General features: G+C 45.0%; 1 gene segment (V, D, J or C); it reads right to left on the bottom strand.

Moving 5' to 3' along the window:
- Positions 1-6293: 6293 nt before the first annotated feature.
- Positions 6294-27523, bottom strand: part of LOC132818593 (immunoglobulin kappa variable 3-15-like) — a 29836-nt gene continuing 8606 nt past the window's right edge. The window contains 2 exon segments of the V gene segment in view: positions 6294-6599; positions 11078-11157. Of these exon segments, the coding sequence occupies positions 6295-6599; positions 11078-11120 (348 nt within the window).

Raw genomic sequence — 27523 nt, 5'->3', positions numbered from 1 at the left:
AGGAGGGCAGTCAATGCAGGACTGAGGGTGTTGTACTTAAATGCACACAATATACACAATGAGCTTGTAGTGCAGATTGAAACTGGCAGGTACGATGTTGTGGGTATCACAGAGACATGGCTGTAAGGGGATCCGGGCTGGGAACTAAATATCCAAGGATACATTTCCATCAAAAGGACAGGGAGATGGGCAGGGGGGAAGAGTTGGCTTGTTAGTAAGAAATGACTTTAAATCAATAGCAAGAAATGATACAGTCAGAAGGTGTAGAATCTGTGTGGGCAGAGTTGAGGAACCCAAGAAATAAAGAATCTGATGTAAGTTATGTTCAGGTCTCCAAGCAGTAACCAGGGTGTGGGGAAGAAAATCAATCAGGAGACAGAAAAGGGTAAGAACAATGACTGCAGATGCTGGAAACCAGATTCTAGATTAGAGTGGTGCTGGATTGGTACAGCAGTTGAGGTAGCATCCGAGGAGCAGGAAAATCAACATTTCAGGTAAAAGCCCTTCATCAGGAATAAAGGCAGACAGCCTGAAGGGTGGAGAGAAAAATGAGAGGAGGGTGGGGCTGCGGACAAAGTAGCATAGAGGACAATAGTTAAGTACAATAGGGGGTGGGAGGGTGGAGTGGATAGGTGCAAAAGAAGATAGGCAGGTAGGACAAGTTATGGAGACAGTGCTGAGCTGGAAGTTTGGAACTGGAGACAGAAAAGCCAAATACAAAATGTTATGCAGACTTCAATGGATAGGTGGACTGGGTAGAGCATCTCAACAAAAGGATTTCATGGAATGTCTATGAGATGGTTTTTGAAACAGCTTGTGGTTGATCATTTGGAACAGGCAGTTTTTGGATTCAGTGATGGGTAATGAGGCAAACTTGGTTAGTGAGCTGAAAATGAAAGTATCCCTCTGGATAAGTGACCATAATACGATAGAATTCCCCCTGCAGTTTGAGAGGGAGAAGCTGCAATCAGATGGAACAAGATTTCAATTGAGTAAAGGGAACGACAAAGACATGAGGAAGGAGCTGGCCAGAGTTGATTGGAAAGGGAGCCGAGCAGGTAAGATGGTTATTCCTTATTCAGGTTTCTCTTAAGGTTAACAGGCAGATGCAGTTTGTGCTTGGGAAGGAAAATGAAATGTTTGCATTCATTTCAATAGTGCCAGAATACAAGGGCAGAGATGTACTGCTGAGGCTGTGTAAGGCTCTGGTCAGACTGAATTTGGAATATTGTGAGCAGATTTAGGATCCATATTGTAAGAAACAATGTGCTGGCATTGGAGGGTTTACAAGAATGATCCTGGGATGAAGGGTTTGTCATATGAGGCATTGTTGAGGACTCTGGGTCTGTACTCAATGGAGTTTAGAAGCATGAGGAGGGACCTTATTGAAATTTACAGAATACTGATAGGCCTGGATAGAGTGGATGTGGAGAAGATGTTTCCAAAAACAGGAGAGACGAGGTAACCAAGGCACAGCCTCAGAATGAAGGGCCGACCCTTTCGAGCTGAAATGAGGAGGAATTTCTTCAGCCAGAGGGTGGTGAATCTGTGGAACTCATTGTTACAGAGGGTAGGGAGGCCAAGTCACTGAGTGTATTAAAGACAGAGATAGATAGGTTCATGTTTGTAAAGGGGATAGAATGTTCCTGTGGAGTAGGCAGGAGAATGGGGGTGAGAAGCATATCTGCCAAGGTCAAATGGCAGAGCAGATTCCATAGGCTGAATGGCTGATTTCTGCGCCTATTACTTAAAGTCTTCTGGAGAATTTCCCCAAAACCCCGGAACACTGAACCCACTGGACTGTGAGCCCTGCTGTAGCTGTTTGTCATCAGAACTCTGCAAAGAGATAATCCAAGAGTGGAAAGAGTGTGCATCCATGTGGGAACTTCAGAATGTTTCCCCGGTCCTGGAATACCATGAGCACAGGAAGTGAGGTCAGTGACAGCAGTTGGAACTCCGGGTTTCGGAGCTTGAGCAGCAGCTGGTGTCAGTGAGGAACGTCCGTGAGGCTGAGAGCTCCGTGGAGAGCACGTTTCTAGATGTGGTCACTCTGCAGCTTCAGAATATGCAGGGAGAGAGGGAATGGGGAAGCAGCAGACAGTCCAAAAGTCCCCTGAGTGCATCCCACTCTCCAACCAGGATTCAGTTCAGAATCCTGATGAGAATGTTGAGAATAGGGGTCTTTAGTTTCTGAATATAGTTTGGGGTAGCAGCAGTGTAATGGGCAGAGAGGGGCCAGAGTTGCGAGAGTGTGTTCAGGTGAATTTTCAGGAGGCATCGGTGGCTTTGTGATGGTTCCGGTGGGGCAGCACGGTGGCTCAGTGGTTAGCACTGCAGCCTCACAGTACCAGGGTCCCAGGTTCAATTCCAGCCTTGGGTGAGTGGAGTTTGCACATTCTCCCTATGTCTGCGTGGGTTTCCTCCGAGTGCTCTGGTTTCCTCCCATGGTCCAAAGATGTGCAGGTCAGGTGAATTGTCCATGCTAAATTGTCCATAGTGTTAGATGATTTACAGAGAGGGAAATAGGTCCGGGTGGGTTACTCTTCGGAGGATCGGTGTGGACTTGTTGGGCCGAAGGACCTGTTTCCACACTGTAGAGAATCTAATCTAATTAGTGGCAGCGAAGAAGGCTGTCTAAGAATACAATGGAATCTTGACCAACTGGGCCAGTGGGCTGAGGAATGGCAGATGGAGTTTAATTCAGATAAATGTGAGTGCTATATTTGGGTAAGACACAAGACGTGGGTGAGATCCCAAACAAATATTTCAGGTCAGTATTTGTTATGGAGAAAGCTAGGGAATTTGTAAAAATAGTGATGACTTGAAAAGAGACCACACACAAATGAGGAGATGCAAAAGATCTTAAAACACATAAAGGTAGATTAACCCTAGGACCTGATCATGTGTATCCCAGAACAGTGTGGGAAACTGGGGAAGAGATTGCTGGGCCCCTTGCTGAGATATGTGTATTACTGACAACCATGGGTAAGGTGCTAGAGAACCAGAGAGGTTGGCTAATTAGATTAGATTAGATTAGATTACTTACAGTGTGGAAACAGGCCCTTTGGCCCAACAAGTCCACACCGACCCCCCAAAGCACACCCTCCCAGACCCATTCCCCTACATTTACCCCTGCACCTAACACTACGGGCAATTTAGCATGGCCAATTCACCTAACCTGCACATTTTTTGACTGTGGGAGGAAACCAGGGCACCCGGAGGAAACCCAAGCAGACTCCGGGAGAATGTGCAAACTCCACACAGTCGGTTGCCTAAGGCGGGAATAATGTTATGCCATTATTTGAGAGAGACTGTAAGGAAAAGCCAGGGAACTATAAACCAGTGAGCCTGATGTCAGTGCTGGGTAAGATGTTGGAGTGGATTCTGTGGGTTAGGATTTACGTTCTTTGGATAATCAATGTGGTTTTATGCATAGAAAATCATGTCTCCTGAATTTGATTGAGGAAGTGACAAAGAAGATTGATGAAGACAGAGCAGTAAACATTGTCTATATGGACTTTAGCAAAGTGTTTGACAAAGTTCCACATGATAGACTGGTTCGCAAGGTTAGACCACATGGGATCCAGTGGGAGTGAGCCATTGGGGTAAAAAAAATTGGATTGAAGATAGGAGACAGAGAGTGTTGGTAAAGGGTTGTTTTTCAGACTGGAAATCTGTGAATAGCTGTGTGCCACAAGCATTGGTGCTGGGTTCACTGCTTTTGTCTTTTAAAGAAATGATTTGGATGTGAATATAGGAGTTACAGTAAGTTTGTAGATGACATCAAAATTGGCGTGATAGTGGATAGTGAAGTAATTCATCTCAGGGTACAGCGGGATCTTGATCAGATGGGGCAATGGGCAGAGGTGTAGCAAATGGAGTTCTGTTTAGTTAAATGCGAGATGTTACATTTTGGAAAGGCAAACCAAGGCAGGAGTTATACAGTTAATGGGAGGGCCCTGTGGAGTGTTGCTGAACAAAGAAACCTAGGGGTGAAGATGCAGGTGGATTATTCCTTGAAAGTGGGGTCACAGGTAGACAGGGTGATGAAGAAGGTGTTGGGTACGCTTGCCTTTATTGGTCACTGCATTGAGTACAGGAGTTGGGACATCATGGTGCAGCTGTACAGGAGATTGGTGAGGCCACTTTGGGAATGATGTGAACAATTCTGATCATTCTGCGATAGGAAGGATGTTGTTAAACTTAAAAAGCTGCAGGAAATATTTACAAGGACATGGCCTGGAATTTGAGGGTTTGAGCTACGGGGAAAGGCTGATGAAACTGTGGCTATTTTTCCTGCAGCATTCAAGGCTGAGGGATGGCCTTATAGATGTGTATAAAACCATGAGGGGCATGGACAGGTTGCATATCCAAGGTCTTTTCCTTTGGAAAGGGAGTCCAAAACAAGAGGGCATAGGTTTAAGGCGAGAGGCAAAAGATTCAAAAGGGATCTGAGCGGTAACTTGTCACACAGAGGGTGGTATGTGTATGGATCGAGTTGCCAGAGAAAGTGTTGGAGGCAGATACAATTACAGCATTTAAAACACATTGGGTTGGGTACACGGATAGGAAGGGTTTTGAGGGATGTAAGCCGAATGCTGGTTAATAGGATGAGGTCATTTAGGATATCTGGTTACCACGGACAAGTTGGACTGAAAGGTCTGTTTCCACGCTGTATGACTCCATGACTATAAGACGCTGGAAAAGCTGAGACTTTTTACTCTGATGCGTAAGAGTCTGAGGAGTGACTTATAAACCTTATAGAGGTTTATAAAATCATGAGGGTCATAGAAAATGTGAATAAATCAGGAAGGAGGTGACGTTTTGTAGAAATGGCAAAAGAAATTCCCAAAGATCATTTCAGGGATGAGGAACATCAGTTATGAAGAGAGATTGGAGAATTTGGGACTGTCTTCTTTGGAGAAGGCTGAGAGGAGATTTGTTCGAGGAATTAAAACCAGGAGGGGCCTGGACACAGTAAATAGGGAGAAAATGTTCCCAACTGAGAAATAATTGAGAGGGAGAGGCCATGGATTGAAAATAATTGGGAAAAGTAACAAAAGTGAGATAGGGAACAACATTTTCAGGTAGTGTTTGGTTAAGGTGTGGAATGCACTGCCTGAGAGTGTGGTGGAGGCAGCTTCAATTGAAACATTCCAAAAGGAATGAGACTATTATTCAAAAAGGAACAATGTGCAGGTGACAGGGAGAAGGCAGCAGAATGACACTCAGTGAATTGCTCATTCGGAGAGCCAGTACAGACAGGATGGACAGAATGGCCTCCTTGTGCACTGTAACAATTCTCTGATTGTGTGATTGAGCAGAGTTAAAGCTGGGGGAGGTGGGAGCTCGGTGTCTCACTGTGCTGCTGCTGCTGCTGCTGCTGCTGCTGCTGAGGTCAGTGAGATCAGAGACTGGGACAGGGAGCCAGAGCTCACATCAAACTCTACCCGTGTCCGTCACACTGAGACTGGCAGGAGGCTACTCACTGATTTCACTCCATGCTGCAGGAATGGGACCACAGGCTGCAAATGGACAGAGCTCCTCCACACGGTGAGTAAAACTTACTGACTTATATCTTGCTTTTAAAGGGGGCAATGGAACTAAAGAAATACAGGTGGATACGCTGTTAGACACAGTGCTCTTCAATCAACCATTTCATTCACTGCAGCTCCCTACTAACACCGTCAACAATTCAGCATTTGTGTTTAGAAAGTGTGTTTCAGTATTGACAGGGTTACTAACATTGGATTGAGGTTTACTTACTCAGTCTGAGCTTGGTTCCTTTACCGAACGTAAGCCACAGTGAGAGCTCCCAGTGCAGAGGCTGTACAAAAACCTCTGCTCTCTGCTTCCCCCCATCACTCTCAACCTCTCCCAGTCTCTCGTTCACTCTCACCCTCTTTCTGCCCCTCTCTGTCTCTCCCTCATTCATGTGTCTTTGTTTCTCTGTCTCTGTCTCTTTCTCTCTGGGTTGTGTGCAGCTGGGCTTGGGAGAGTTGTGAAATTCGATGTTAAATCTTGCAGCTGTTCTTCACACGCGGCCACGAAGTGTAAGAGTGAAACTTGAGGCCTTCAGTGAGCGGTGGACACCACAGGGACTGGAGTGTGTCGTGGACAGTGACAATCCCAGCATGGGGTAATTTGCTCAGTTTCATTTACATCTAACTGTCGGATATGTCAGTTCAGATGGTGGGACTGTATGTGTCCAATATTATTCATTTTATATAACTCTGGGATGTATCAGTGCAGGAGTTGGTGCTGTGTGTGTTGAGGTTTTTGTATGGCTCTGTATCACTGTGAAGGCCAGCTGCTATGCTGCATACAGTAATAGTCAGCGACATCCTCATTCTGAACGTTGCTGATTTTCAGGGTAAAACTGGTCCCTGATCCACTGCCGGTGAATCGATCGGAGACTCCTGTGAATCGATTTGTTGCATAATAGATCAGGAGAGAGGGCTTCTGACCTTCTCGTTGTTGGTACCAATCAAGGGAGCTGCTAATGCTTTGACTGGCCGTACAGGTGAGTGTTGCGGTCTGGCCCCGTCCCACTGACAGCACCGGAGGAGACTGGGTCATGGTGATGTCCCCACTGATACCTGAGGGATCAGAGAGAAACACAGTGAAGTCAGAACTGTCACAGAAAGAGCCTGTCAAATGAGAGATTGTTGGAGACACTGAGCATTCCTCTGGTTTCAGCATTTTCCCTTCAATCACAAGTCAGTGGAATTGGAGTGAAATGGAGAGCAGCTAAAGATTCAAGGTGGAAGGAGAGAGATTTGTACCTGCGACACAGAATGCCAGGGGCCAGATCAGCTGGATGTGTGAAATCATGGTGTGTGCTCCTGTCCCTGTGCCTGGTTCCTAATAAACTCTCCCTTCACTGGGCTCTGCTTTATAAAGCTGCAGCCTGTGAGAGTCTGACTGGGTGTTCCTCAGTATGTAAATGGCATCAGGCAGGGAGGGCCATGTCAGTCCCTCACACTTCCTCTCTCTCTCTCTCTCTCTCTCTCTCTCTCAGAGAATCATTGATGTGAACAGCACTGAATGAGGCCATTTGGCCCATTGTATCTGTGCTGTTAAAGAAAGATCTGATGACACTAATCTCATCCTCCAGCTCTTGGTCCATTATCCTGGAGTCTGCAGCAACACAAGGGAATATCTAATCACTGCTCCACTGTCACGAGAGTTTGTGACTCAACCAGCCTTTCAGGCAGTGAGTTCCAGACTCCCACCACCCTCTGGTTGAAAACATTTCTCCTCAATTCTCCTCTCTCTCTCGAACTCGACTGGGCTTGGACTCACTCGAATTCAGATGGATGTATAAAATTCTAACAGGGCTGGGCAGGGACGAGGTTTCCCCTGGTTGGGAAGTCTGGAACCAGGGGACACAGTCTCAGGGGGATACAGGGTAGTCCATTTTTGGACTGAGATGAGGAAACATTTCTTCACTCAGAGGGTGGTCAACCTGTGGAATTCTCTTCACTGAAGGCTGTGGAGGATAAGGAACTGAATATATTCAAGAAAAAGAGAGAGATAATTGTTTGCATTTTAACAGCATGAAGGGAATAGGGAGAAAGCACGAATATGGCTTTGAGATAGAGGATCAGCCATGATCATACTGAATGACAGAACAGGCTCAAAGGGCTGAATGGCCAACTCCTGCAGCAGTTTCTATGTGTCCATGTCTGTGTTACCTACAATCTCTGTCCCAGGTTACTGAGTCCTTGTCTCATGCAAAAAGTGTCTTCCTACCCACCCTATCACTGCTCCGAATATTCTTATCCCTCTCTATCAGGTCCCATCTCAGCCGTCACTGCTCCAAGGAAAACAACCCCAACCTTTCCAATCTTTTCTCAAAGCTCAGATTCAGTCAGCATCCTGGGAAATCTCCCCTGTACCCTCTCAGGTACAATCACATCCTTCCGAGAATGTGGTGACCAGGACATGTCCCTCTCTCTCTGTCTCACATCTGCCACATCTTTCTCTCCACCACTCTCTCCCCCACTGTTAATCGCTCATGTTTTCTCTCTCTCTTTCTCACACTCTTGTCTCATAGTCACTCCCTCCAACTCACTGATGATTGCTCACTCCATTTCATAATCTCTGTTTCTCCATCTCTCTGTCTCTGTCACTCGCTCCCTCTCTCACTTCAATTAAAAGCCTCCAACTGTTATCTTTCCCTCTATATTCCTCCCTCTGTCTCTCTCCCTCCCTCTCTACATCCCAATCTACAGTCGCTCTCCCTCCCTCTCTATCATTCTGTACCTACCCATACTCATCTCTCTCTCTCTCTCTCTCACACACACACTCCACCCTACCCTCTCTGTCAATTCTCTTCATGCTTAGTCTCACACCCATCCTATCTCTCACTCTCTCTCTCTCTCACCTTATCTCTTTGTCTCTCTCCATCCCTATCAGTCACACTGTCTCACATCTTGTTTCTCTCTCTTTATCCCTCAACTTCACCATTACGACCTCCCTTTACCTCTCTTTTGGTTTCATCACATATCTCACACTGTCTCAGATGTTCCTCCCTCCCTCTCTCTCTCTCACTCAAACACAAACCCAGACACACTCATTCTATCTCTCTCTCTGTCTCGCTTCTCTCTCTTTCTGACAGTGTCCTGGGTGGTGACAGTTAAATGCAGGATAAATCTCCCTCTGCTCTGCCCCACAAATGGATGTTACCCCTTGACCCCTGTCTTCTCCTGGAATAAAGCCCCATTTCCCACAATGACCAGGGTTTGGTCTGTCTCGGGAAGATGGACGATTCTTGTGAAATGAAGGGCAGTTCTGTGCTGTTCTGTTCTGTTGGCCTGTTCTCACTGGGGACTGGTTTGGACACAAACCTCATTCCATGAAGGCCCAGCAGAGAGAGGAGATCCTCAGGCCATCAGTGTGAGCTGGAGGGACAGGACAGACTCTGACCTACTGACCCATCCTGTCCATTCACAACATGTTCCAATCCCTTCCCCTCTCCTTCCCCTTCCACAGTCAGTCTTTTCTGAAATGGAGTGGTCCCTTCCCTGTCTCACACCAAGGAGGAGATGGACAGATATTTAATGGGTAATGGGTTAAAGGATGATGGAGAGTGGGCAGGAATGTGGAGTTGAGTCTGAGATGGGATCAGCCATGATTGTATTAAATGGTGGAGTGGGCTCTAGGGGCTGAATTGCCTGCTCCTGCTCCTAGTTCTTATGTTCCTCACCCCCTCCCCCATTCCTCTTACTGCAACTTTGTGAACCATCTCGGACCGTTTTGAACATTGAAGGTGCTATGTGACTTCAAGATTTGTGTGGATTTAATGTGGGGACAAAATTGTGCAGGGGGCTGTGATAGCTCCTGCAGTTGGATATCCTACTGGCAACCTCCAGCCTTCCACATTAACAATGGGGAAGTGGGAGAGGACAGAATGTACTGCAGGGTCCATGGAACTGTACCCCAGCAATGTGGTTGACCCTTAACTGCCCTCTGAAATGGCCGAGCAAAGCTCTCAGTTGTATCAATTATGACAATATTTCAACAAAGAAATGAGACCGGACGGACCACAGGCATCGATCTAGACACAGAAAAGACAATGACAGAAACAGTCCTGTCTACCCTGCTCCATCCTCCTTACTGACATCTGGGAGCTAGGGCCAAATTCAGGAGAGCTGTCTTACAGACTAGTCAAGCAACAGCCTGACACAGTCATATTCACAGAATCATACAGACAATGCCCCAGACACTACCATCACTGTCCCTGCATGTGTCCTGTCCCACCAGAAAGGCAGACCCAGTAGAGCTGATGACACAGTGGTCTACAGCCAGGAGGGAGTTACCCTGGGAAGTCTCAAAGTTGGCTCTGGACCCCGTGAAGACTCATGAAACTAAGTTAAACATGGGCGAGGAAACCTCCTGGTGATTACAAGATATCTTGCTCCCTCGGCTGATGAATCAGTCTCTCCTGGATGTTGAACAACATTTGGAGGAAGCACTGAGGGTGATGACAGCAGAGAGTGTACTCTGGGTGGGGGGGTTTCAATATCCACCACCGAGAGTGGCTCGGCAGCAGCATTACTGATCGAGCTGGTTGGTTCCTCATGGACGTAGCTGAGGACTGGCTCTGCAGCTGGTGGTGAAGGAACCAAAAATTTGGAAAAAGATGCTTGACCCCACCCTCACCAATCTTGTGGCTGTAGGTACATCTATCCTTGACAGTATTGGTAAGAGTGACCATCACACAGTCCTTGTAGAAACAAAGTTTGACCTTCACATTGAGAATCCCTCCATTGTGTTGTGTGGTACTATCACCGTACTGAATAGGACAGACTTTGGACAGATATTGCAACTAAAGTCAAGCTCATAAATGGGGATGATTGCCAAAGATTTCACAATGTTCAGCACCATTCTCAACTCCACAGATACTGAAGCAGTCCATGTTCAAATACAACAATATCTGGACAATATCCAGGTTTCATCTCAGGAGCAGTCTTTCCTATCGGTGTCATGCAAATGCCAGCCAATGACCATCAGCAATAAGAGACAATCTAACCATCGTCCCTTGACAGTCAATGCTATTACCATCACTGAATCCCCACTATCAACATTCTTGAGATGCCATTGACCAGAAATACAACTGGACTCACCACAGAAGCATAGTGGTTACAAGAGCAGGTTAGAGGCTAGAAATACTGTATCGAGTAACTCACCTCCTGATTCCCCCAAAGCCTGTCAACCAAGTCAGGAGTGTGAGCAAATACTCCCCACTTGCCTGGACAGGTGCAGCTCCAACAACATTCATAGACTGATAGTGTCACAGAGTCATATGGCAGAGAAACAAACCCTTAAGCCAAACTATTCCATGCTGACCAGGGTTTCTGAAGTGAACGAGTCTCATTTGCCTGCATTTGGCCCGTATCCCTCTAATCTATTCCTGTCTATGTCTTTCTCATCCAATCGAAAAGCTTGATACCATCCAGAGCCAAGCAACCTGCTTGATTGGCATCATATTCTCAAAGCATCCACTCTCACCATTCCCGATGCTCAGTAGCAGAAGTGTGTATTATCGATAAAATGCACTGCAGAAACTCACCAAAGGTCCTCAGATAGCACCTTCCAAACCCATGGACAAACATAGAAATCGCAGGAAAAGCTCAGTAGGACTGCCAGCATCTGGGGAGAGAAATCAGAGTTAATGTTTCGTGCTTGACCTGTGCATCTCTCTTCACAGATGATGCCAGACCTGCCGAGCTTTTCCAGCAATTTTGATCTTTATCTCGGATTCACAGCATCCGCATTTCTTTTGGTTTCCTTCCAAACCCACATCCACTTCTATTTCGGAGACCAGGAGCGGCAGACACATGGGAACACTATGAGCTGCAATTTCCCCTCGGAAAAGCTTAGCATCCTGACTTGGAAATATGTTGTTGATCCCTCAGCCTTGCTGGGTTAAAATACTAGCATTCCCTCCTGAAGAGCATTGTGAGTCAACTTACAGCTTGTGGACTACAGTGATTCAAGAAGGCAGCTTCCCACTGCCTTCTCCAGGGTAACTAGGGACAGGGTAGAAAATGCTGGGACAGCTGGTGAAGCCCACTTCCCACGAGTGAATATGCAAAACCGAATGAAGTGTTCCTCAGGAGGGGAGAGGGAATGTTCAGGATCCTGAGCTCCATTTCCCAGCCCAGGCAGTTTGTCTCCCAATGAATGAATGAGATACCAATTTGGAACCCAGATTAAGGGCAGTCTTGCGCTGTCTACCCAGGTCTACAAGAGACAATTAAGATCGAGCTGAAAAGGAAAGATTTGCTAGATTATGGGGAGAGAGAGGAGTAGTAGGACTGCTTGGGTCACTCACAGACACAATGGGCTGAATGGCCTCCTCTTGTGCTGTCAGATTCCAGGGAGTGCAGATGGTTCACAGTTTTCTCCCGTCTCAGTAACAAAGGTCCAGCTGCTCTGAGCTCCTTCTTTCACTTCCTCTCTTGGTGAAGTTTCAACCTTGCGATCTGACAGTCTTTGCAGTTATTTTTTGCACTGGGGCTTTCTGCTGTGGTCAGAATCTCTAATAATAAGTGTCCAATCAGTGACAATCACAGCAGCTAAGAGCAGTCAGGACTGAGAAGCCAGGCTCACTGGGAAACACATTGAAAAGATCAAAGCCATCCCCTTCAGCTCCCAGACTCTTTACTACCTTAGATTCATCTTTGAGGCTGATCTGATCTCCACATCCTCCACATCACAAAGATCAGACACTGCAAATCTCAGCTATGTGATGGGGACTCCAAACATGACCATTCCAATGTTATCCTGGCCCACATCACAGCCACCACCTTCGGTAAACATCAACTCATCCCAAACTCTGCTGCCAGTATCCGAACTCCCACCAAGTCCCATTCCCCCATTCCCTCCCCTTGTGCTCACTGACCAACATTGGCTCCTAGTCCAGCAACATCTTGATTTGCAAGTTCTCATCCTTGTTCTCAAACCTCTCGCCTCCTTCCACCCTCCCCATCTCACCCTCCAAACCACCTCACTCAGAGTGATCAACAATCTTGGAAATATGGTTCTCTATTTCTTCATCCAAGTCATTGAGAAATATTGTGTGAAGCTGAGGTCCCAGCACAGATCCCTGGGGACACCACTATTCACATCTTGCTCATTGGAGGACGTGCACATTATCCCTCCTCTCTGTCTCCTAGCTCTGGACCCAAGATAAATGCATTTCTCAAATTCCATCTGATTCCATGTCTCTTTTTAAATGTCTTGTGGAATTCCCTATGGACAATAGCCATCAACATTCCCTTCTATCCCACATTAGTGAGCTCCTAACAAAGTGTAATCAGGTTAGTTAAAGATGTTTGAACCTTTGTAAATCCATGCTGACTCTCTCGGAACAGTTCATGTTAGTTAATCATTTGTTAGTCATCCTGTCTCTAAAAACAGATTCAATCAATTCCTGACAACAGACATTCAATGGAGATGTTCATTGTGAATGAGGTTAATATACAGCCAGCACTGACACGAGGGGCTGAACAGCCTCCTCCTGTGCTGGAGCCTTCTCTGTCTCCTTGACAGAAATATTTTACAGATTAAAAAATAAAGACCAACAGGAAATTTAAAAATACAAATTAAAACCGCCTCAAACAATTTCTATATACAGGGCCAGGTGACGTGTAATTGCGATGGGGAAGCTGGTGGAGCCCATTGTAGCTCAGAGTGACCACATCTACAGCAAGTGTTGGTTGCTCAAGGCACTCCAGCTCAGAGTTGATGAGCTGGAATCTGAGCTTCAAACACTGTGACACATCAGGGAGGGGGAGAGTTACCTGGACACTGTGTTTGGGGAGACAGTTACATCTTGTAGGTTAAATACTTCAAATTATGGCCAGTGGTCAGGGACAGGAGGGTGTGACCAAAAGTGAACAGGTCGATGCAGCCTGGATTTAGCCTTTCAGGTGCCTCAGCTCCTTGTCCAACAGGAATGAGGTACTTGCTCCCTGTGTCAATGAGGAAAAGGATTGCTTTTGGAAACTAATGTGGATACACTGCAGAATGGTCAAGCGTGGTTTGGAGCATTTTGGCGATAGTGACCATAACTCTATCAGGTTCAAAGTCATTAAGATTAGATTAGATTAGATTCCCTACAGTGTGGAAACAGGCCCTTCAGCCCAACAAGTCCACACCAACCCTCCAAAGAGTAACCCACCCTCGTCTGACTAATGCACCTAACAACCATGGACAATTTAACACGGGCTATTCACCTGACCTGCACATCTTTGGAATGTGGGAGGAGACCGGAGTACCCAGAGAAAACCTATGCAGACACGGGGAGAACATGCAAACTCCACACAGACAGTTGGCCAAGGCCAGAATAAAACCTGGGACCCTGGCGCTGTGAAGCAGCAGTGCTAACCACTGAGCCACTGTGTCACCCTTTACTTATGTTAAGTAAAGAGATAATGATAGAGCAGAAATTAAGTGTCAAAACAGGGGGAAGGCCAATTTTGACACCATTAGCTAGGCTAACACAGGGGGAGACAATGGCCATTGGTATTATCGCTGGACTATTAATCCAGAAACTCAGCTAATGTTCTGGGAACCTGGGTTCAAATCCTGCCATGGCAGACAGTGGAATTTGAATTCAAGAATGGTTCTGGAATTAAGAAGCTATTGGTGATATTAATCCATTGTTGATTGTGGAGAATACTCATTCAGTTCACTAATAACCTTTAGAGGAGAAAATCTGTCATCCTTACCCAGCCTTAAATGTGACTCCAGACACACAGCAATGGGTGGTATTGTGACTTAGTAGTTAGCACTGCTGCCTCTCAGTGCCAGGATCCCGAGTTTAATTCATTCTAGGGCGACCGTCTGTGTGGAGTTTGCACGTTCACCTGATTTCTACAGGTGCTTTGGTTTCCTCCCACAATTTAAAGATGTGCAAGCTAGATGGATTGGTCATGCTAAATTACCCATAGTGTTCAGGGATGTGTAGATTAGGTGCATTAACCATGGGAGATGCAGGGATAAAGGGATACATCTGAATGGGATGCTCCTCAGAATGTTGGTGTAGACTCATGGGGTTGAATGGCCTGTTTCACACTGTATGGAACCTATGATTCTATGATTTCATGTGGTTGTCTGTTAACTGCCCTATGGGCAGGAAATGCTGGCTTGGCCAGAGATGCCCATATCCTATGAATGAATGAAAGAAAACCACTGCACCGTGGGCCAGGAGGCCATTCAGGCTGGGGGACCACAAAGGAAAGAGGGGGATTTGATAATGAGGGGCACTGATAGCATCCTTTGTGAACAGGATTGAGTGTCCTGCATGGTGTGTTGCCTGCCTGGTGCCAAGATAAGGGGCATCTCGAACCGGCTTGAAAGTATAATGGAGTGCGGGGGTGGGGGAAATGGGGGAGGATCTAGTTGTTGTGTGTATTGGGACCAACAACCTAAGTGAAAATTGGCAAAAGGTCATATTTGGGCAATATCAGGAAAGCTATCAGAAGAGAGAAGTAAGAAAGAGGTGAATACAGCATCAGTGCTGAGGAACAGATTCCAGTGAATGGACCAAATAAGAGTTTGAAATATACGAATGCACTGAGTGTAAGGAATATATTCAATAATCTGCACGCACAAATTCAAATTAAAGATTTTGCTATAGGATCAATTACTGAGACATATTTACAGAATCGTTAGGATTGGGAACTAAATTTATCCGGTTAGAAGGTTCACAGGATGGACATGGGGAAATGACAGAAGAGGTGGAGCAGCTATATTGATTAGAAACACAAAGACTTCAATGGTGAGGGAGGTTATAATGAGGGGAAAGCATTCAGTGCAACTGAGGACCAGAAAGGGATCTAAAACTGTCATAAATATTGTGTGCATCCCACCACCCCCCACCCCCCAGACACACACACACTCCGCCAACAGCAGCTCTGAGGTGCTGGATTGTAATATATACAAAAATTAGACAAGTGTGTAGCAAAGCCAGTGTATTATTAATGGGGAAGTTTAACTTTAACTTAGATTGGGAGACAGACAAGCCCTCTGTCAGAAAGATAGTGAATTGCTGCTGAATAGTTTCCAACAGCAATAGGTCCTGGATACAACAAGGGGACAAGCAATATTGGAATTAGTAATGAATAATGAGCCAGATTTAGTTCGTAACTATTTGTGCATGAATATTTATCAAATAGTGATCATAACATGATCGAGTTCAGTGTCGCATTTGAAAGTAAAAAGCATGAATCAGCTGCTAGAGTTTGAGATTAAGGTAAGGGCCGACTTTAATGAGATGCGACAGAGACTGTCCACAGTAATCTGGGAAAATCTGCTCATGGATAAAACAACTGAAGAACAGTGGGGAATATTTAAAGGAACATTCAACTCAAAACAAAGCCAGTTTATACCTGAGAGGGAAAAGGTCCACTTCTTAGAACAAACAACAAAGGACAATTAAAGAGATAAGGAAAAGACAAGGGTTTACAATAAAGCAAATAAAATAACAGGTTCTGCTGAATGGGAAAGATACAAAGGGCCACAATGTAGCTAAGAGCCACCAAAAGGGATGCTGAAAGGGAACATATAAGGGAAATCAAAATCAATAAGGAGAAATGCTACAGTTCCATAAAAGGGAAGCTGGGAGGTCAGGAGCAATGTTGGCCATTTTAAAACTGAAAGTGAGGGATCTTGTCAGTGACAATGGGGAGATGACAGCCATGTTAAATAAATACTTTACCTCAAGATTTGCAGTAGAAAAGGAAAAGGATTTGCCTGAATTCCCAAAGGAAATAACAGAGGATCAGGCACAGGGATTGAATAAAATTTCATGTCAGTAAAATATCCATAATGAGGAAATTAATCGAACTAAAGAGTGACAAATTCTCAGAACCTAGGTTTCCATCTGAGGGTGATAAAGGTAGTAACAGATCACAGCGTAGACACCCTGACTATAATCTTTCAGAATGATTCCTGAAGAAGGGCTCAAGCCCGAAACATCGATTCTCCTGCTCCTTGGATGCTGCCTGACCTGCTGTGCTTAACCAGCAACACATTTTCAGCTATAATCTTTCAGAGTTCCCTGGATACAGCAGTCATACCTCTGGATTGGAAAATTGCAAATATCACCTCACATTTAACAAGGATGTGAGAGAAAAACCAGGAAATTACAGGTCATTAAGCCAATATTTGTGGTGTGGAAATTGTTGTAGTCTATAATCAAGGATTGGGGGTAACTGAAGACCTTGAAAATGGTCAGTTAACCAGGGAGAGCATGGATTCATGACAAGTTGGTCACGCTGAAAAAATCTCATTGAACATTTTTGAAGAGGATACAAAAGTCTTGGACACAGTAATGTCAATGGATGTTGTTTACAGGGGCTTCCCTCTCTGCCCCACCTACCCCCCCCCCCCCCCCCCCCGCAGTACTCCAGGTGTGGCCTCACCAACACCCTGTACAGCTGCAACATAACCTTCCCGCTTTTTAAACTCAATCCCTTTAGCAATGAAGGACAAAATTCCATTTGCCTTCCTAATTGTTTGTTGTACCTGTAACCAACCCTCTGTGATTCATGCATAAGGATACTCAAGGCACATGCCTTTCATTGTGTATATCCTTCCCTTATTAGACCTCCCAAGTTAGATCACCTCAGAGGTATCAGGATTAAATTACATCTGCCATTGCTCTGCCCAAGTTACCAGCTGACCAATATCAGACTGTAGCCTGAGACCCGGTAATCCAAGATGGCAGCAGAGTAGGATGCTTCAGCCCGAGTTCATCTGCTTCGTCTGTTTCCTTTTCTTCTTTCTATTCCACTTCTCTTTTCCTTTTCTTTTGTGTTTTTCTTTTGTTCTTCTCCCTTATTTCTTCTCCTGGGCACCGACTCCCAGCCTCAGTCGCCAGGCCTCTGACCAAGTGCAGACCTAATGATGTGGCCTCCTGGCTTGGTGTGGCAGTGTCCTGGCCTGGCAGGGAGATCTTCCAGCCCAACAAGACAGACTCTTGGTCCAACATGATGGCCTCTCAGTTCAATGTGGTGGCCTCTCAGCCCAGCATGCTAGACTGTCAGCCCAGCGCGATGGTCACTCGGCCTAGTGTAGCGATTTCTGAGTGGCCCAGAGTGGGTGTCTCTCAGCCCACATAGTGGTCCTTTCTGTATATGGTGGCCTCTCCACCAGGGAAGGCCTCAGCCAGGACTTCTGGACTCGAGATGATTACTTAAAGTATGATCCCATGGTTGCTAAGTTCTAAAGAAAGGCTATAATTCTTGAACTTTCAGCTTTATTTCTTCATTTTCTACTTAAAACTAAAAAGATCTGCAACGTGTAACTTTGAACTTTATTCTTTCTTTCTACCTTGTTCTTACGATTCTGTACTGAGGTCCTTGTACCTAAGATGGCACCTTGTGAGGTGACGTTACACACTTTTCACTGTACTCCAATACTTTTGCACTCGAGTACATGTGACAATAAACTAAAATAAAAATCAAATCAATATCAATAACACCACCAATTTATGTGGCCTCTGAAAACTTTCTAATTATACAATCACAGTCAATTTGTTAATGTACATTACAAACAGCAAGGGTCCCAGCCCCAATCCCTGCCTAAAACCACTGGTCACAGGCTTCCAATCACAAAGACAACCCTCCACCATCACTCTTTGCCTCATATTTGGATCCAATTTGCCAAAATGCCTTGGATCCCATGGGCTCTGACCATAACTTCAGGAAAGGCCAGAGAGGTGCAGGTGTCTTCTGTGGCTATTCCCATTTCAAACAAGTATGCTGCTTTGGAAAATGTAGGGAGTGATGGAAACTCAGGGGTACTGAGCATGAGCAGCCAAGTTCCTGGTATTGACACTGGCTCTAATGTAATGGGACGTACGTCGGGTTCCAAATGATCGACTGTGTTAGGGGACTCTCGAGCCCGAGGAACAGAAGACGTTTCTGTGGCCAGCAGTGAAAAATCAGAATGGTGTGTTGCTTCCCTGGTGCCAGGATCAAGGATGTCTCAGGGAAGGTGCAGAATGTTCTTAAGGTGGAGAGGGACCAGCAGGAGGCCATTGTACACTTTGGAACCAACGACATAGGAAGGGAAAAGGTTGAGATTCTGAAGGGAGATTGCAGAGAGTTAGGCAGGAATTTAAAAAGGAGATCCTCGAGAGTAGTAATATCTAAATTACCCCCAGTGCTATGAGCTAGTGAGGGCAGGAATAGGAGGATAGAGCAGATGAATGCATGGCTAAGGAGCTGGTGTATGGGAGAAGGATTCACATTTTTGGATCTTTGGAAGCTGTTTTGAGGTAGAAGTGACCTGTACAAGAAGGACAGATTGCATCTAAATTGGAAGGGGACTAATATACTGGCAGGGAGATTTGCTAGAGCTGCTCGGCAGGATTTAAACTAGTAAGATGGGTGGGAGGGACCCAGGGAGATAGTGAGGAAAGATTTCAATCTAAGATTGGTACAGTTGAGAACAAAGGCAAGTCAAACAGTCAGGGCAGGCAGGGACAAAGCAGAGAACAAGGTAAGACTGATAAATTAAACTGCATTTATTTCAGTGCAAGAGGCCTAACAGGGAAGGAAGATGAACATAGGGCGCGGTTAGGAACATGGGACTGGGATAGCATAGCAATTACAGAAACATGGCTCGGGGATAGACAGGACTGGCTGTTTCATGTTCTAGGATACAAATGCTACGGGAAGGACAGAAAGGGAGGCAAGAGAGGAGGGGGAGTGGCATTTTTGATAAGGGATAGCATTACAGCAGTACTTAGGGAGGATATTCCCAGAAATACATCCAGGGAAGTTATTTGGGTGGAACTGAGAAAAAAGAAGGGGATAATCACCTTCTTGGGATTATATTATAGCCCCCCTCCAGTAGTCAGCGGGAAATTGAGAAATAGATTTTTAAGGAGATTTCAGTTATCAGTAAGAATAATGGGGTGGTTATAGTAGGGGATTTTAACTTTCCAAACATAGACTGGGACTGCCATAGTGTTAAGAATTTAGATGGAGAGGAATATGTTAAGTGTGTACAAGACAATTTTCTGATTCAGTATGTGGATGTACCTCCTAGAGAAGGTGCAAAGCTCGACCTACTCTTGGAAATAAGGCAGGGCAGGTGACTGAGGTGCAAGTGGAGGAGCACTTTTGGTCAGCGACCATAATTCTATTCATTTTAAAATAGTGATGGAAAAGGATAGACCAGATCCAGAAGTTGAAGTTCTAAATTGGAGGAAGGCTAATTTTGCCAGTATCAGGCACGGTGGCACAGTGGTTAACACTGCTGCCTCACAGTGCCAGTGCCCCGGGTTCAATTCCCACCTCAGGCAACTGTCTGTGTGCAGTTTGCACATACTCCCCATGTCAGCGTGGGTTTCCTCCCCAGTCTAAAAAAGTGCAGGTTAGGTGAATTGGCCATGCTAAATTGTCCATAGTGTTAGGTGAAGGGATAAACATAGGGGAATGGGTCTGGGTGGGTTGCTCTTCGGAGGGTCCGTCTGGACTTGTTGGGCTGAAGGGCCTGTTTCCACACTAAGTAATCTAATCTAAAACTCTGAAAAGCTGATTGGGGGAAGTTGCTCACAGGTAAAGGGACAGCTGGAAAATGAGAAGCCTTCAGAAATGAGATAACTTGAGTCCAGAGAAAGTATATTTTAGTTCGGGTGAAAGGAAAGGCTGGTAGGTGTAGGGAATATTGGATGACAAGAAACATTGAGGGTTTGGTTAAGAAAAAGAATGGAGCATATGTCAGGTATAGACAGGATAGATCGAGTGAATCCTGAGAGGTATACAAAGGCAGTAGGAGTATTCTTAAGAGGGAAATCAGGAGGGCAACAAGGGGACATGAGAATGTTTTGGCAAATAAGGTTAAGGAGAATCCAGAGGGATTTTACGAATACATTAAGGACAAGAGAGTAACTAAGGAGAGAATAGGGCCCCTCAAAGATCAGCAAGGCGACCTTTGTGTGGAGCCGCAGGAGATGGGGCAGATACTAAACGAGTATTTTGCTTCTGTTTAACTGTGGAGAAGGATATTGAAGATATAGAACGTAAAGTAATAGATGGTGACATCTTGAAAAATGTTCATATTTCAGACGAGGAGGTGCTAGATGTCTTGAAATGCATAAAAGTGGATAAATCCCCAGGACCTAATTAGGTGTACCCTAGGACTCTGTGGGAAGCTAGGGAAGTGATTGCTGGGCCTCTTACTGTGATATTTGTATCCTCAATAGTCACAGATGATGTGCCAGAAGACTGGAGGTTCACTAATTGGTGCCACTATTTAAGAAAGGTGGTAAGGACAAGTCAGGGAATTGTAGACCAATGAGCCGGAATCCTGAGGGACAAATTGTCCATACATTTGGAAAGGCAAAGACTGATTAGGGTTGGGCAGCATGGTTTTGTGTGTGGGAAATCATGTCTCACAAACTTGATTGAATCTTTTGAAGAAGTAACAGAAAGAATTGATAAGGGCAGAGCATTAGACAGGATCTGAATGGACTTCAATAAGGCATTCGACAAGGTTCCCCATGGGAGACAGGTTAGCAAGGTTAGATCTCATGGAATACAGGAGAACTAGCCATTTGGATACAGAACTGGCTCAAAGGTAGAATACAGAGGGTGGTAGTGGAGGGATGTTTTTCAGATTGGAGGCCTGTGGCCAGTGGATTGTCATAAGGATTGATGCTGGGTCAACTACTTTTTGTCATTTACATAAATGATTTGGATATGAACATAGGCGGTAGAGTTAGTAAGTTTGCAAATGACATGAAAATTGGAGGTGAAGTGGACAGTGAAGAAGGTTACGTCAGATTACAATAGGATCTTGATCCAATGGGCAATTGAGCTGAGGAATGGCAGATGGAATTTAATTTAGATAAATGTAAGGTGTTGCATTTGGGAAAGCAAATCTGAGCAGGACTTATACTCTTAATAGTAAGGTCCTCGGGAGTGTTGCTGAACAAAGAGACTTTAGAGTGCATGTTCATAGCTCCTTGAAAGTAGAGTAGTAGTTGGATAGGATAATGAAGAAGACATTCGATATGCTTTCCTTTAATGGTCAGATTATTGAGTATAGGAATTGGGAGGTCACCTAGGCCACTTTTGAAGTATTGCATTCAATTCTGGTCTCCTTCCTATCAGAAAGATGTTGTGAAACTTGAAAGGGTTCAGAAAAGATATAAAAGGATGTTACCAGGGTTGGAGGATTTAAGCTATAGGGAGAGGTTAAATAGGCTGGGGATATTTCCCCTGGAGTGTCGGAGGCTGAGGAGTGACCTTACAGAGGTTTATGAAATCATGAGGGGCATGGATAGGGCAAAGAGACCAAGTCTTTTCCCTGGGGTGGTGGAGTCCAGTAATAGAGGGCGTAGGTTTAGGGTAAGAGGGGAAAGATATAAAAGAGACTTGAGGAGCAACTTTTTCATGCACAAGGTGGTGAGAGCAGAGGAAGTGGTAGAGGCTGGTACAATTGCAACATTTAAAAGGCATCTGAATGGGTATATGAATTGGAAGGGTTTGGAGGGATCTGGGCCAGGAGTTGGCAGGTGGGACTAGATTGGTTTGGGATGTCTGGTCAGCATGGACAAGTTGGACCGAAGGGTCTGTTTCCATTCTGAATATCTCTTTGACTCTGTGACTCTAGGAGGAGGCTGTTCAGCCCGTCATGTCAGTGCTAGCTGTTTACTAACCTCACTCACAATGAACATCTCCGTTGAATGTCTATTGTTGGGAAGTAATTGAATCTGGTTTAGAGACAGAATGTCTGACAAATATGAACAGATCAGAGTAAGTCAGCATGGATTTAAAAAGGGTCAGACATTTTTAACTAACCTGGTTACATGTTTTAACGAGGTCACTAATGTGGGAGATAAGGGAATGTGTTGTTTATATGGACGTCCAGATGACATTCAAGGAAGTTTCACATAAGTGTTATAATGTTATCGTTGGAACAAAGAGATGACAGATAAACATATTCTGGATCTTGCTGCACAAATGAATTCTCAAATAAATCTCAGACATGTTGGTGAACTTGGGGTTTTATCAGAGGAATGAGCTGAAGGAAATCAGTTGTTGAGGAAAATGGTTCTGGGAAAATTAAAGTGTGTTAAATCAGCAGGGCCAAATAATCTATTTTCAGGAGTGCTTCAGGAAGTGGGTTGTAAAATATTAGAAACATTGATGGTTATCTGTTTGTCGACTGTGGAATAGGTCAAACAGAGTGGAGGGAGCTAATTTAACACGATTATTGAAAGAGAGAGAGAGAGATAGAGAGGGGGAAAATCAAACATTTTAGACCAATTAGCTAGAAATCAGCAGTGGAGAAAATGCTCAAGTTCATTACAAAATATTTGATAGCTTAGCACTTTGAAAACAGTGACAGAACTGGAGATAGTAAGCATGAATTTTCGAAAGGGAAATCATGCTTAAAAAATTGACTGGAATTGTTTGAGGATGTAGTGAGTGGATTTGATAAGGGGGGGCCATGGATATGGTTTGTTTGGACTTTGTAAAGGGAGTAGATCGGCGGTTCTGTGGTCAAAGACAAGACTCACGAATAGCATGTTGCCTCCCAGCTGTACGGCTCAGGGATGTCTCAGATCGGCTACAGGACATTCTGAAGGGGGAGGTAAACAGCTAACTGTGACTGTTCATGTAGGCACCGATGATATTGGTAATAAATGGGATGAGGTTCCGACAAGCAGAATTTAGGGAGTTAGGAACCATATTAAAATGTAGGATCTCAGAGGTAGTAATCTCAGGATTGCTCCCAGTGCCATGTGCTAGTCAGAGTCGAAATGAAAGTATAGGCAGGATGAATGCGTGGCCTGAGAGATGGTGCAGGAGGGAGGGGTTCAGATTTTTGGGACATTGGGACTGGTTCCTGGGGAGGTGGGACAATTACAAATCGAGTGGTCTACACCTGGGCAGGACTGAAACCAGTGTCCTGTGGGATATGTTTGATCACGTTCAAAATAGTGTAGCAGAGGGATGGGAACCAAATGAGGAAGTTAATGGACAATAAGGAGGGAGTAACTAAAGCCTGTCAGGAACTAGATATTGAAGTTAGCGTGACTAAGGTTAAGAGTAGGTCGGGGGCAGATGATGAAAGCAAAGGGACAGATGGTCTGAGGTGTATTGTTTTAATGTGAGAAGTGTAGTAGGTAAGGCAGAGGAATTTTGGGCTTGGATTAGTATCTGGGAGTATGATGTTATTGCTATTACTGAGACGTGGTTGAGGGAAGGGCAAGATTGGCAACTAAATATCCCAGGATACAGATGTATCCGATGGGTTTGAGAGGGAGGTAAAAGGGATGGAGGAGTTGCATTATTGGTCAGAGTGGTTATCACAGGTGTGCTGAAGGAGGGCACTATGGAGGACTCGAGCAGTGGGGCAATATGGGCAGAGCTCAGAAACAGGAAGGGTGCAGTAACAATGTCGGTGCTATCCTACAAGGCTCTAAGAGTGAACGTGGGATAGAGGTACAAATATGTAAACAGATTATGGAAAGATGTAGGAGTAACAAGGTGGTGGTGATGGAAGATTTTAATTTTCCCAACATTGACTGGGATTCACTCAATGTTAGAAGTTAAGATGGAGCAGAATTTGTAAGGAGCATCCAGGAGGATTTTACAGAGTAATGTGGAAATAATCTAACTCAGGAAGGGGCCAGGTATTGGGGAATGAGCCCGGCCAGGTGGTTGAAATTTCACTAGGGGATTATTTTGGTAACAGTGACCACAATTCCATAAGTTTTAGAATACTCATGGACAAAGACGAGAGTGCTCCGAAAGGAAGATGGCTAAACTGGGGGAAGGCCAACTATAGCAAAATTTGGCAGGAGCTGGGGAATGTGGATTGGGAATAGCTGTTTAAAGGGAAATCCATATTTGATATGTGGGAGGCTTTTAAAGAGAGGTTGACTCGAGTCAGGGCAGACATGTCCCTGTGAAAATAAGGGATTGAAATGGCAGGATTAGGGAACGCTGGATGACAGATGAAATTGTGAGCATAGCTAAGAGGAAAAAGGATGCATACATATGGTCGAGGTAGCTGAAAACAGGCAAAGCTTTGGAAGAATATCGTGAAAGTAGGACCAATCTGAAGTGAGGAATTAAAAGGGCTAAAAGGGGTCACAAAATATCATTAACAAATAGGATTAAGGAAAATCCCAAATCCTTTTATTCATATATAAGGAGCAAGAGGGTGACTAGAGAAAGGGTTGGCCCACTCAAGGAAAAAGGAGGAAAGTTATGTGTGGAGTCAGAGAAAATTGATGAGATTCTTAATGAGTGCTTTACGTCGGTATTCACCAAGGAGGGGGAAATGACAGATGTTGAAGTTGGGGATAGATGTTTGTTTATTCAGGGTCAAGTAGGTTTAAGGAGGGAGGAAGTGTTGGGTATTTTAAAAGGCATCCAGGTGGACAAGTCCCCAGGTCGGGATGGGATTGATCCCAGGTTACTGAGGGAAGCAAGAGAGGAAATAGCTGGGGCCTTAATCAATATCTTTGTAGCAACTTTGAACATGGATGAGGTCCCAGAGGACTGGAGAATTGCTAATGTTTAAGAAGGGTAGCCAGGATAATCCAGGCAACTATCAACCAGTGAGCCTGATGTAGTGGTAGGGAACCTGCTGGAGAAGATACTGAGGGATAAGATCTATTTACATTTGGAAGAAAATTGACTTATTAGTTATAGGCAGCATGAATTTGTGCAGGGAATGTCATGTCTTACCATCTTTATAGAATTTTTTGAAGAAGTGATGAAGTTGATTGATGAGGGAGGGCTATGGATGTCATACACATGGATTTCAGGAATGCGTTTGATAAAGTTCCCCATGGCAGCCTGATAAAGAAATTTAAGTCGCATAGGGTCCAGAGTGTACTCACTAGATGGATAGAGAACAGGCTGGGCAACAGAAGACAGACGGTAGTAATGGAAGGAGTTTCTCAAAATGGAGAACAGGAATCTGTGCTGGTACCGCTCTTGTTTATGATATACATAAATGATCTGGAGGAAGGTATAGGTGGACTGATTAGCAAGTTTGCAGATGACTCTAAGATTGGTGGAGTAGCAGATATTGAAAGGGACCGTCAAAGAATGTAGCAGAATATAGACAGATTGGAGAGTTGGGCAGAGAAACGGACGGATGGAGTTCAAACCAGGCAAATGCGATCTGAAGAAATTTGGAAGATCCAAATCTGGAGTAAACTGTACGGTGAATGGAACACCCTGGGAAAATTGATGCCCAGAGAGACCTGGGTGTTCAGGTCCATTGTACCCTGGAGGTGGCAACACAGGTCGACAGAGTGGTCAAGAAGGCATATGGCATACCTTCCTTCACCAGACGTGGTATTCAGCACAAGAGTTGGAAGGTCATATTAGAATTATATCAGATTTTGGCCTGGCCACATTTGGAATACTGCGTACAGTTCTGGTTGCCACATTACCAGAAAGATGTGGATGCTTTGGAGAGGGTGCAGAGGAGTTTCACCAGGATTGCCTGGTATGGAGGGTGCTAGCTATGAAGAGAGGTTTAGTAGATTAGGATTATTTTCATTAGAAAGTCGAACGTTGCGGGGGGAACCTGATTGGGGTCTACAAAATCATGAGAGATATAGACAGGGTGGATAGCAAGAAGCCTTTTTCCCAGAGTGGGGGACTCAATTACTCTGGGTCATGAGTTCAAAGTGAGAATGGAAACATTTAAGGGAGATATGTATGGAAAGTTCTTCACACAGAGAGTGATTGGTCCTGGAACACGTTGCCAGTGGAGGTGGTAGAGGCAGGTACAATAGCATCATTTAAGATATATCTAGATAGATACATGGATGGGGAGGGAGCAAAGGGAGACAGACCATTGGGAAATTGATGACAGGTTTAGATGGAGGATTTGGACCAGTGCAGGCTAGTAGGGCCGAAGGGCCAGTTCTTGTGCTGTAATTTTCATTGCTCTTTGGTCTTTGAACTGAGGAAGCTCAAAGGAACAGCGTGATCTTGGGGTGCTTCTCCACTGATCCCTGAATATGGTAAGACAGGTTAACAGAGCAGTTATGAAGGCATAGGGGACACTTGCCTTTGTCATGTCAGGTATCGGTTATAAAAGCAGGAGGAGATGTGGCAGTTAAGCAGAACATTGGTGAGGCCACAGCTGGAGTACTGTGTGCAGTTCAGGTCACCACACTGTAGGAAGGATGTGATTGCACTGGATGGGGTGCAGAGGGGAATCACCAGGATGTTGTGTGGGATGGAACCTCTCAGTGATGAAGAGAAATTGGATTAGCTCGGGTTGTTTTCTTCAGAGCAGAGAAGGTGGAGGGGGGATCTGATAGAGGTGTATAAGGTTATGAGGGGATTGGACAGGGAGGAGAGAAAGCAGCTGTTCTCCTTCTTGGGAGGGTCAATAACAAGTTGGCTCACATTCAATGTCAAAGATAGGAGGTTTCAAGACGTTTTGAGAAAAGTGTTTTTTACCCAGAGGGTGGTGGGGGTCTGGAACGCACATCCTGGGAGGGTAGTTGACGTGGGAAACCTCACAAACTTTAAAAAGTAGTTGGGTGAGCAGTTGAAATATCAGAACATTCAAGCTATGGGCCTGATGTTGGAAAGTGGGACTGGTGTAGGTTTACTGTAGTTTGGCTAGTACACAGTTAATGGGCTGAAGGGCCTCTTCTATACTGTGTGATTTTATGTTTCTGTTGTGTGCAGTTTTGGTCTCCTTACCTGAGGAAGGATGTTCTGGTTGTGGAGGGAGGGCAGCGAAGGTTTACCAGACTGATTCCTGGGAGGACAGCACTTAGATCTGATGAGAAACTGGATCAGTTAGGATTATATTCACTGGAGTTTAGAAATTTGAGAGGAATCACATTGAAACCTGTAAAATCCTAACAGGACAAGACCAGAAAACACAGGAATTATGTTCATGATGACTGGAGAATCCAGAACCAGGAATTACAGTTTAAAGAAAATGGAAAGGCCATTTCGGACTGAGATAAGGAACAGTTCTTTAGCCAGAGAGT

This window comes from Hemiscyllium ocellatum, chromosome 9 (assembly GCF_020745735.1).
Source record: "Hemiscyllium ocellatum isolate sHemOce1 chromosome 9, sHemOce1.pat.X.cur, whole genome shotgun sequence".
Taxonomy (NCBI): Eukaryota; Metazoa; Chordata; class Chondrichthyes; order Orectolobiformes; family Hemiscylliidae; genus Hemiscyllium; species Hemiscyllium ocellatum.
Note: the sequence above shows the minus strand (reverse complement) of the source record. Positions and strands in the feature narration are given on the sequence as shown.